This window comes from Protobothrops mucrosquamatus, unplaced genomic scaffold, assembly GCF_001527695.2.
Source record: "Protobothrops mucrosquamatus isolate PMUCROS unplaced genomic scaffold, P.Mucros_1.0 scaffold470, whole genome shotgun sequence".
Taxonomy (NCBI): domain Eukaryota; kingdom Metazoa; phylum Chordata; class Lepidosauria; order Squamata; family Viperidae; genus Protobothrops; species Protobothrops mucrosquamatus.
This window is the reverse complement of record NW_015386791.1, coordinates 376015-388239: the sequence shown is the minus strand read 5'-3', so window position 1 is coordinate 388239 and position 12225 is coordinate 376015. Positions and strand designations below refer to the sequence as shown.

General features: G+C 37.5%; 1 protein-coding gene across 1 annotated transcript; it reads left to right on the top strand.

Annotated features, from left to right (window-relative positions):
- The first annotated feature begins 315 nt into the window (after positions 1–315).
- CUNH3orf33 (chromosome unknown C3orf33 homolog) lies at positions 316–11852 on the top strand. The gene is made up of 5 exons (XM_029284261.1): positions 316–426; positions 3690–3749; positions 5786–5939; positions 8653–8813; positions 10333–11852. The coding sequence occupies exons 1-5, from the start codon at positions 343–345 to the stop codon at positions 10597–10599; spliced, it is 726 nt and encodes a 241-aa protein (XP_029140094.1). The 5' UTR covers positions 316–342; the 3' UTR covers positions 10600–11852.
- Positions 11853–12225: the final 373 nt, after the last annotated feature.

Genomic DNA, 12225 nt, shown 5'->3' with positions numbered 1-12225 from the left:
AAACTGAAATCTTGCAGAGATTATGAAGCTTCTTGGATGGGAAGTGAAACGTCCTCAAGGAAGAAAAGCAGTCCTCAAGGAAGAAAGTCCAGTTGCCTTTTCAAAAAGCACCTTCGGGACAGCTGGATTCAGGGTCACGGGCAGGAGGGCTTGTCGTAGTGCGGGAGGCGCTCCCCCAAACGGCAGAAGAGACGCTTGATCTGCAGCTGCGTCCTCAACGCAGAGCGTCTCCAAAGGGCCTTCGGGTGCTTTCGCAGGGACGCAGCTCTTCCCAGCCTCCAGAAAGCGGCGCTGCTGCGGAGGGTGCCGCGGGAAGAAGAAGCGACTGGCCGGCAGGCGAGCATGGCCGAGCAGCGGGGCGGAGAACCGCCGAACTATGTCGCGCGCCTTTCCGAGTGGGCGGACGCGCATCTCACCCTCGTCCGGGTACGCGCCGGGAATCGGTCTGGGCGAAACGGAGGGTCCGTCGTGCGTAGTTCGGACTGTGCTTCGCCGCCTCCCGAGGGCGGAAGCGGGGCTGCCGGAGCCACCTCTGCTCCGGTTCCGACTAGAGCGAAAATGGCGGTTGATTTATAGCAGTGTCTCTGAAAGCTTTTTTTGTTTTCGTTTCCAAAGAGAAGGCTGAATCTTGTTGCAAGGGGCGGAGCTTTTATATATATAAAATATATAGAGAGAGTTTCCTTGCGTTTTTCTTTCGTATCCTGTAGCCCAGTGTTTCTCAACCTTGGCAACTTGAAGAGGTATGGACTTCAACTCCCAGAATTCCCCAGCCAGCTGTGCTGGCTGGGGAATTCTGGGAGTTGAAGTCCATACCTCTTCAAGTTGCCAAGGTTGAGAAACACTGCTGTAGCCTTCGGCCTCGGCCTTAAAATTCTGTAAAGTGAGACATGTCGGAATGGTCGTTTACTGTGGGTCTAAATGACAACCGTTGTGGGCTCTTAGCACCTGGTTTATCGCTCTGGGTCTTGTTTATACACCGTATGTTCTAGAGATAGAAGAAAACAGCTGTGTATGTGTGTCTGTGGTTTTGAATGAACGGTTTAATTGCATAGAAGAAAACGTCCTGTGTCCCAAACCTCTTATGAATAACATAAATATAATTTCGATCTGGAAAATGTGTCTTGAGACGGCTTAAATGGAATAATGATTCCTTTGTTGCATTATGTGCCGCTTCAAAGACATACAGATAATTTATGATCTTGAGGGATCTTGTTAATTGATCAGAATTGTTTTATTATGTACTGTAATCTGACCAAGGCCCAGCTATCGTGGCCAATGGTCAAAAATGATGGAGGTTGTAGTTGAAAAGTTCTGGGAGGCATCAGATTCGTAAACGGAATTCAAGGAAAGAAACTATGCATCTGCTAAGGCATTTGGACAGAAAAAACCCTTAAGATTGCAACATTATATTTTTCAGACTATTTGAAATCTTAGTGTAAGAACCTTGAACATTTATAGCAATATATATTAGATTCATTAAAAGGTCTCCAAATTCATTGCTGGAAAAAGTCTTTATAATAAAATAACAAAATTATGGTGTTATTTACAGAATTTTTATCTTAGGTTGCAGAAGTTAGCTAGTTGGTGTACAAACATGAGGTAACAATAATGGCATTAACCAAGATGGGTTCAATTTCTGATGACTTCAGGGTCATAGTCCTGTAGTTTTCTTAGCAACAGTACAGACAGTCCTCAACTTACAACTATTCATTTAGTGGCTCTTTGAAGTTACAATACCATTGAAAAAAGTGACTTATGATCAGTCCTTGCACTTATGACCATTGCAGCATCCCCATGGTCACATGATAAAAATTCAGAAGTTTGGCATCTGGCATGTATTTATGATGGTTGCAGCACCCCAGGATCATGTGATTGACACTTGCAAACGTCTGAGCCAACTTCTGACAAAGTCAGTGAGGGAAGACAGATTTGCTTAATGACTGCCTATTTCATTTAACTGCAATGATTCGCTTAACAATCATGGCAAAAAAAGGTTATAAAACCAGGCACAACTCACTTAATAACTGCCTTGCTTAGCAACAGAAATTGTGGTCTGAATTGTGGTCATAAGTCAAGGACTACCTGTATGGCAGTTTGTCATTACAATTTGGGTGATTTTTTTCAATTTCCTCATTTAATTTATAGTGTAGAATTTCCATGCAAGTACTAAACTACTCCAAACCTACTTAATTTTTTTGAGGCCAGCCAAGGTCAGTTAATTTAGAACATGAATTGGGTACCATAGTTGGAAACAGTATTAATTGCAATACTGAAGGAAATATATTTCAAAGTTTAGAAGTGACACACAAAAGGTACTTTCTATTTGCTTGCAGCAAGCCTTTGCAAGTGACGGCATCTTCAAAAGGGCTTTTCTGCAAGTTATGTGATCCCTTGGAGAGTCAAACCTTAAGCCAGAGGATACAATCTGAATCCCCAGAATTGCAGACAATTCTTGAAAACATTGTGTATGACCACTTACATCTGTAAGAGTGTTTTCAAATAGTGATTTTTAACAATGAAATATTTGACAGAGGAGGAACTATATTAAGTTTAAATAAAATGAAATAAAATCAAGTATAGTTTTTGTTGTGATATCATGCACTAATTTGCAGTTTCTATGTGCCATTCAGATGCCCATATATTTCTCATTCTGCAACAATTGCATACCTCGTCCCACACAATTTAAGGTTTTAAAGATTTCAAGCAATAATTTGAATGGACTCTATAAAATGGAAACCAACATAACACAAAGTGTACAACATGCTGCATATAGTTTACTAGTTGCATTTTGCACCGATTGAAGCTTTTGGGTAGCTCACAATATGTAATGTAGTTGTGGTGTATTTTTATTTAAAACTATAAAGTTCTTTGTTCAATCTACAAAATGTTCTAGAACAGCGATCTCCAACCTTTCTGGTTTCATGGAAGATAATTTTTCCAAGGACCAAAGGGGAGGGATGTTTCACTTGCCTGCTCACAATACGGTCTGTGGCCCAGGGATTGGGGATCCCTGTTCTAGAGCATGAAATAAAACGAAATGTATGTTATATGCACACTTAAAGCAGCAGCCACTTTTCTCAAGAATATACAGCAAGTAAAGAGGCATTTCCAAATTCAAAGCATCCTTTGTACATCAGATCTTAAGTACAGGTAGTCTTCAACTTACAACCACAATTGTGCCCAACATTTTTGTTGCTAAGTGAGACACTGGTTAAGAGAATTTTGCTCCATTTTACGAGTTGCCAAGCATCCAAATTTTGATCATGTGATCATGGGCATGCTGCAAGGGTCGTAAGTGCGAAAAACAGTCATAAGTTTTTTCAGCGCCTTTGTAACTTCAAACCATCACTAAATGAACTCTTGTAAATTGGGGATCACCTGTTCTCCTCAGCTGAAATTCTTCATGCTAGGAATTCTCTAGTTCCAAATTTGCAAAATCATTTTAATTTAATAAAGGATTATAATCATAAACCTATGAAGTTTGGAGATTTTGTGACTTAGTTTTTTAAAACTTAGATACATTTGTGACTATTATTATATATTCCATTTTTAGGCAGCAATTGATACTAAAAATGCATATATAGTATTTTGTAGATTGTATTCATAAGACTAAGATAAAGAATATGCTTAGATCTCATGCCATGAGATGGAAATACATGCTTCTGAAGTGTATGGGTTTTTTCCCCTAGAACATAAGTACTGGATTGGCATTAGCTGGAGTGATTGTACTTGCAAAGAGTATCAAATTGGTAAGTTACATTTTGAGTATAAAGATATTTAACTTTAGGAAGCACATATTGTTGTCTCCAATAAACTGGAACAAAAAGTTAATAATGAGCATGCTGCTTGTTCATGTACAAGTCTTGTTTTATTGCAGCCTGTTTCGTTTCAAATAAATACCAAAAAGTTTTATTACTTATCGTTAAATGAGGACTATCTGTTCTGACTTTTCAAAGCAAAATAGAAGGCTGATTTATATTGCTTTGAGTCTTGTTTACCTTTCTTTGGCAGGATTTTTAAAACTATCAGCCGCTATAATTTATAGTTCTTAGGGGCCTCACTTGGGCTGGGAGGTCATCTTCTGAAAGATTTTTCCAAAAGGTTGCTGACTCAAATAGGGCATGGAGGTTTTTCATTAATGTTCCATTTGATGGGTTCTTCTAAGTAAGAAGCTTGCCAAAATCTTTCACTAATGAAGGTAAGAAAAGAGCGAAAAGAAAGCCCTTAAATATTTGCAGAAGTTTATACTGGGTAATCACAACCTTAATGTATTGGTGCTGTACATATTGAACACAGAACTAAGCTACTGTGTACTTGGGGTCTTAATTTACAATAAAAAAAAATTCTTCCCATAAATATTCCCAAATTTTAATATTTTTTATTTTAAAATATGCTTGTTGCTTTTTTAAAACAATGTTGTTTTAGACCTTGAAGTGCCATACTGAGTACATTTCTTGGAAATATATAGCTCAGTTTATTTACAGACCTTCACACATTACTTTCAAGGGCTTCTATGTTGGTGACAAGACCTTGTAAGAGGACAAGACGGACAATATAAAAATAATTTAAATCCTGGTGTTCTAACCTTCATATAATAGGGGTGGTGGGATGTTATATGAACAGCATATCCCAAGGACCAGTCTGGGAGGAAATCCTAATTGCATAGCTACTCCTTTCTTCTTGTTCTTCTTTTAAAGTAGGGTTTCAACTGAATATATATGTAGAGGCAATTTAAGTTTATTTCCCTATAAAGTATGAAAACATTCTATATTAAGTAAAATTCAGGGTGACGTTTTATAGGTTTTCTATAAAGCATGTTTTTGTTTGGGTATACATTGTATTTTATCTCAAAGTGTTGATTTGGATAAAAAAAATGCTTGCTTAAAGTATCTTTCATGAAACCATGGATGTTCACTCTTCATAGCACTTTATAGAGTGAGAATTAGTAATAAAAGGAGCTTTTTATAATACAATGGATATATATTGAAAATTTTCACGAAGTTAAACTACTAATGATTTTGCATTTATTGTGTGTATTCAAATATATAAAATATATGTTGTATAATTACATATTTAATTTTATAAAGGAATAAATATATAATACATTGAGTTTTTTTATCCTGCCTTTATTATTTTCATAAATAACTCAGAGTAAGAACATACTTATTACATCTTCCTTCTTCTCAAAACAACAACCTTGTGAACTGAGTAGGGCTGAAAGAGAGTGAGTGGCCCAAAATCACCCAGCCAGTTTTCTTGCCTAAGGTAGAACTAGAACTCCCAGTCTCCTGATTTCTAGCCTTCTGTGTGAACCACTAGACCAAATACAGGTAATCCTCGACTTATGACCACAATTGAGTCCAAAATTTATGTTGCTAAGTGAAACATTTGTTGAGTGAGTTTTGCCCCATTTTATGACTTTTCTTGTCACTGTTGTTAAGTGAATCATTACAGTTGCTAAGTTAGTAACACGGTTGTTAAGTGAATCTGGCTTTCCCATTGAATTTGCTTGTCAAAAGGTCGCAAAAGCTGTTCACATGAGCCCAGGACACTGTAACGATCATAAATATGAACCAGTTGCCATGCGTCTGAATTTTGATCATGTTACCATGGGGATACTGCAACAGTCATAAGTGTGAAAAACAGTCATAAGTCATTTTTTTCAGTGCCGTTGTTTGAACGGTCACTAAATGAACTGTTGTAAGTCGAGGACTACCTATACCTGCATTTATATTCTTATAATATTCGTATAAGCACTGCTTATATTCTTTTTTCTTATGAATAGACAGCCAAATTCACAAATGCTTTGGAAATACCTCCGGAATTTATACAGAAGAATGTTAAACTACGTGGACAATTACGTCGAATAACTGAGCAAGGATTAGAAATTGAACATGTACCTATTACCCTTCCAATCATTTCCTCTCTACAGAAAAGATGTAAGTAAGATGGGTAACTTCATAGTGGCAAAGTTAAAAAATTTTATAGGTTTGAATTTAGGGAATATTAAACATGACTGAGTGGCCACTATTAGAAAACTCATATAAAAAACAAATGCAATATTTTACCATGTATTTGTCTGTTGATTAAAGTTCTGCGATATTCAGATTCAAAGTGGGCAAGAATGCTTTGGATGTGGCATAAGAATCCTCACTGCTTCTTAAAGGAACTCCATCTTTTTCCCAAGCTGGCACTTTTTCCTAGCCCTTTGGTGTTTAAGTTAAGGGGTGTTACATAATGGGGCAGTGGAAGCTCTAACTGTTCATCAAAACACTAAAACCATTGATGGAGCGTTGGACTGGGAATGAAGATAGGCGTGTTCATGAACTCTTCAGCCATGTGGATGACTTGAGTCAAATGAGACAATGTCTTTCAGCCTGAAATCCCACAATGACTAGTGACTACCTCACCTAGCAACCGTTTGCACTTAGGATAGTGATGAAAAGTAACTTTATGACCAGTGCTTATATTTACATTGGCAGGTCTGTAAAGCAAAGGAAAGCTGATGGTCATAAGCACAGTCGCAATTTCACTTAGTGACCACTTTGCTTAATGACCAAATTGCTGGTCCCAATTATTGTCAGGAAATGAGGACTACCTGTATGAAAATAAAATGGAAGCATACTTTATTTGAGCTTCCAGAGGAAAAACATGAGATAAAATTGCAAGAAAAATAATGTGTTTGCTTATTTTACTAGGTTTTTACTGCCTCCAGAAGAAATTATTATTTAGGAAGTTTCTAGCCTACTTTACTCTAAAACTCAAGGTGGTTTACATGGAATCTTCTTTCATTTTATCCCCACAACAGTAGCCATGTGATATTGATTGGACTGAGAGAGTGCAACTGGTTCAAACTCACATAGGGAATTCCCATGGCTCGTTCAGTCCTAGTCCAAACACACTACGTTACCCTGCTACAGTACACCACATAGCCTTGAATGCTATTGAAGTGCCATATTGTGTTGGGTAAGAAAATGGTTAAACAGAGACTATGGGTATTGTTAAAATCAAAAACTGGAGGCAGAGATTAAGGTTCAGACTGTTTTGAATGGAGTAGATTAAAGAGTATGTTCATAATCTTGGAATACTCTATATTCTTTAGCTGTCACTGGAATCGCTGGCAGTGGCTGTTATGAAAAATGCCTTTGTACAATTATATGTGGTATGCCAACTACATCCCTTTCCCAGACTCATCACTTTTTATAATGATTATTTAATGCCTTGACTACATCCATGTTGACTACTGCAGTCTACTCCTATAGAAACTAAGCAAAATGACCTTGACAGAGACAGGTCAGATCTGCTACCAAAGCAACAAGGAAAAAATATGATTTAAGTCCAAAACAAGTAGAAAGTCCAAAATAAGTGGCTTCCCTATGCCATTGGATTGTAAGAAGGAGGAAGAGGTACTGCACAAATAAACTTGCAAGATTCTGTTCTTATAGCACCTCAATAAAGTATGTTTAATCTTCCTGTGCAGTTGATTCATGATCTGGTCTACCTGAATTCAAGATGGGACTACCTATAATCCCATGATGGGACAACCAATGAATTTTCCTTGACATGGAAATGTGCAGAAGTTGTAATTATGTAAAATATATCAGCTAGATTGTTAAATGGGGCATATTATGTCTGCACTAACAATCTGTGCTACTTGCCAGATGTTTGCTGGAGACAGTTTAAAATGCTGGTATTGACTTTTGAAGGCTTAAACGGTTTCGAGTATGAATTTAAGGACTGCCCATTTTGTTACGCTTGTCAAGTTGTTAAGATTAGCAGGCAAAGTCCTTTTGAAGAAGCCTTCACTGTCAGAGGCTCAGATTTCGGGTGTCTGGGAAGGGAAAGTTGCATTTTCTCCTTGCTTTTTAAGTGTTTAGGAAATAGGTAAAGATGTGAAGGGGGGGAGGTTGCTAGACTTGTTAGACACTGTTAATGTTTATTTTATTGTGAATTTTAAATTCTGTTTTATTTTGTTAGCTGTGTTGAGTGCTCACCAGAGCTGAAGGGCAAGTTTTGAATCAAATAAAATCTCTTCAATATTTTCTTGCTTCAAGAAACAAAAACTTATTTTTATTCTGCATTTTTATATTAACAGTAATTGAAGCAACATATATAAAATATTTTTTAAAATGGATAAAAACTAATATTAAAAATACAAAGCCTATATCTTTCAGGTCTGCTTTATAGATTACCTGAATCAATTTCAGTTTACATAAATGCACATTACTTAACACTTTCTATACTCACCTATGTAGTATCATTTGAAGTAGGTATTTATAATTACTTTCAGTCATCATCAACACCACACTATGAATTCAAAGCTGGTGATGAAGCAGTTCTTTGTTATTTCTATCATTCCAAGATTTAAAAAAGAAGAGAGATGTGCAAATTGTTCAGTGCACTAATGTTCCGTACATGGAATAGTCAATTTTGGATAGTTGATTTCTAAAATAGGTTTTAGTTTTCTTCAGTCATAGAAAATATTAACAGTTCTAACAATAAGAACATTAACTTTACCTGTAGAAACTTTCATTTAAATCTTGGAGAACAAAATTTTAGTTTACTTCCCCTTTAATTGTTAACATCAGTGACCTAAATGAGGTGTTTTTACTAATGTTGTAATAAAACAACAATGCGTGTATATCATTTTAGGGCATTCAAATGGTTTGTTGCTTGTCAGGCTTGCTGGTGTGGACTTAACATCTGATGGTGTAATCTGGCTAAAAGAAGAAATGAAACCTTCACAAATGATTTGGTTCCAGCTTTTGGGCAGAAAAGAATCAGCACTTGATTGCTTTGTAATAGTAAATAAGGTAAGTAAATGTTCAGAGTGAACAGAAGTGCTTCCATGAGTGCAAACAATAAGAGTGCTTAATGTAAAATAATTTATGCTGAGATCAGTGATTCTTACTCCCAAGTAAAAACTTACAGCATGGTCCTACATCAATTCTGGATTCAGAGATGCTGGGTACGTTATGCAATGCCTAGACCAGTGATGGCGAACCTTTTAGAGACCGAGTGCCCAAACCGCAACCCAAAACCTATTTATTTATCGCAAAGTGCCAGGGCTGCATCAGCATTGTGGTGCCCTCAGAGAGGCAGGGAGACGCCTGAGTGCTGCCTCTGGCACGCAAAAACCGGGGGGCGCAAAAATGGGCCACCGTGCTACAAGGTGCAAAAACGGCCGCTGCCGCACCGCATGGTGCAGATACAAGGCGCTGCATCACGCAAGAACAGGGCAGAGCTAGTGAGTATCATGCAGGCACTAGCCCCAGCCCATTTGCAGTGCGTGTGTGCTCACGGCCCCGTGCGCGCCTGCACGCATGCAAAATGCTTCCTCCTTTTCTTCCAGTCCACCAATCAACAATGGTTGGTGACCTCTGCTCTACCACCTCTACTCGAGCTTGCTAGTTGACTGCTTCGCCTCCTTTGTGCTGGGTGGGGCTCCTGCTCCGGGCGGCGTTGGCAGCCTGATGGACCTGCTGCTGGCGTTGGTGCGCGTGCCAAAAGAGAGGGCTCTGAGTGCCACCTCTGGCACACGTGCCATAAGTTCGCCACCACTGGCCTAGACAAACATTTGGCAAGCTATTTATTGTATTGGAGATGGAGGGAGCAGAGGTTGGTGTGTAGGGAGATTTTATTGCTTAGTCTATGGTAGTTGCCCTCCAACATGTTAGGAGTGCAGTTCCCTGGAATTCCCAACCAACATAGCCAAAAGTTGCGAATCTAGAAATAATAGCCCCAGTGCATCCAGAAGTAAAGGTAGTTTTCAACTTACAATCACAGTTGGGACCATAATCTCTGTTATTAAACATAAGTGTTTGTTAAGTGAGTCACATCCGATTTACAATCTTTTTTTGCTATAGTTGTTAAGTGAATCACTTCAGCTATTAAATGAATCATGTAGGCATTAAGTCAATCCAGCTTTCCTCATTGACTTAGCTTGTGGGAAGCCAGCTGGGAAGTTCACATGATCCCAGGATTCTTCAACTGTCTTGCTGGTTGCCAAGTGCCCAAATGTTGCTCATGTGACCATTGGGATATTTTGAAGGTTGCAAGTGCAAGGACTGTTATAAGTCACTCTTCACTGCCGTTGTAACTTTGAATGGTTACTAAACAAATAGTTGTAAGTCAAGGATTACCTGTATTCATGTATGGTATAATACATACATGTATAATACCTGTATGGTATTACTTAAGAAAATTGATATGGCTGCTCAAGTCAGTTGAGGAATTCAGCTTTAATGTTTGTTCCTTACTGGAATGGACACAGTATGTAATAATATGTTAATTATATGCCTTATGCAAAACTTTAATGTCTTTTTTGAACAGGGGAGATTTTCCAGTATTTGTCTAAATGAAGAGATCTTGCGACAGGGGCTTGGCAAGACAGTTTGTATTGAAGGGTTAGCTCATGAATCCCGGATATACTGGAAGCTTCACAAGAGGCTACTTCAAGCAGAAATGAAAGCTGTGAAAAAAAAGAAAGGAATCTGGAAAGAAGAGACATTCATTGAAAAGCTCAAAGAAAACATAAGCAATTATAAATTTATCCAAAAATTAAAGCAGTTTGCAACATGGTTGAGAATCCGGCTGTGAAAACAATAACCTTTTTTGCTTGGAGGACCCTAGATGGAGCAGGGAGCAGCATTATGTTAGTTTCTGTGAAAATGAAGTAACTAAGCTCTTAAGAAGATGAAAACATCTGATACCTATATCTTAAGAACATGTGCTTTATTCAATACCCATAATTATTGTTAAAAGTTTTAATCTAAGCTTTTTCATACTGAAGAACCCTCTTTAGGCTGCCTTACTATCCCAGAGGAGAAAACACAAAATATAATGTGAATATAAAGGGAATATGGAAATACTGCTGATGTATTTTACAAAGATTGCGTGAAACATCATGGCAAAAGGAAAAAAGTAAAAAAAAAAAGCAAGGCATGTTCTCCCCCTATCAAATTTTGTGCAAAAAATTACTCAGCTTTTTCGTGATAAGACAGCCATAATGCTGATGTCTGATCTTTGGCAACTTTATACATGTTACTTCTAGATGCTGAATTTGGGTTCATTTGGGAGACTTCTTTCTGGCTTCAGTTTATGACAGCAGCATTATTTAATGCTCTTGTGACAATAGTCTGATTTAGGTTCATACTGGCACTGGTTGAAGATGATTAGCTGATAATTATGTAATATTAGCCCCATAAACATTGTGGGTTTTGTGCTGTCTGTTCTAGAGGTGGTTCTTAATGGATATCAAGATACTACCCCCATTCTATAAATATCAAAAGTGCAGTAATTGCAGTTCTTGGTTGGTTGCTCCTACAACTATACCAAGTTTCTTTCAGAAAAGGTAGAAATTATGCCAGCCAAACTATCTTATCTGTACATGGTGTATGCTCTCTGTGGTCTGTGTCCATGTGGCTTCATTCCTTTTTTCTGTTTGTTTCTGTTTACTTTGTGATGCTACATGGAAGAATTAAATGGAACTGCCTATATAATAATTTGTTTATCAAAGAGAATAGCTAATTTCAGAGAGACCAATATGTTTAAGAGTCAGTATTACTGTTTATGTTTTATAGACCTAATATTTTAAGGGACGGAGAAGGAAGTGACATTGAAATTATGGACTTGCGCTCAAGGCAAGTTTGCGTTGGTTTGAATGTAAAGATTAATTGACCTGATCATAAGATGTGAGCACATGAATAGATTTACTTTGGTGGAACATTATGTATTACTTTGTATTCTGAACCACTTATTTATATGCTTAACTAGCACTTGACAACATTTTGAATGATCTTGCCAATGCAGGTAATAAATATAGAGAATATAGCTACATTGAGAATTAAATCTTATAGAAATATTTTTTTTCTTGCTGATCTGTATTGTCTTAAAATCAGTTCAATGCAAAGCAATATGTATTCCTTAAATATCAATATAGAAAAACAGTTCTTTAGTCCCCCCAATAGAGTTATTTTTTGTAACTTTATCTATTTTTATAATAATTTAGATATTGGTAGAAAGACAGCTCTGCCTGCATTCACACTCCAAGTTAAATAAAGTAGGGTTAGCTAATTTTGTATAAAACTAGACATTGTGGGTTATGAACTGTTTGATAGTTTAGTGCAGTATGTAAAGTTAGCTTGTGGCTTATTCAAGGAGCTGTGCTTAAGGAATATGTGCTCAACCAGTTTGCTCTAGTGGTTAAAGGCACCAGGCTAGAAA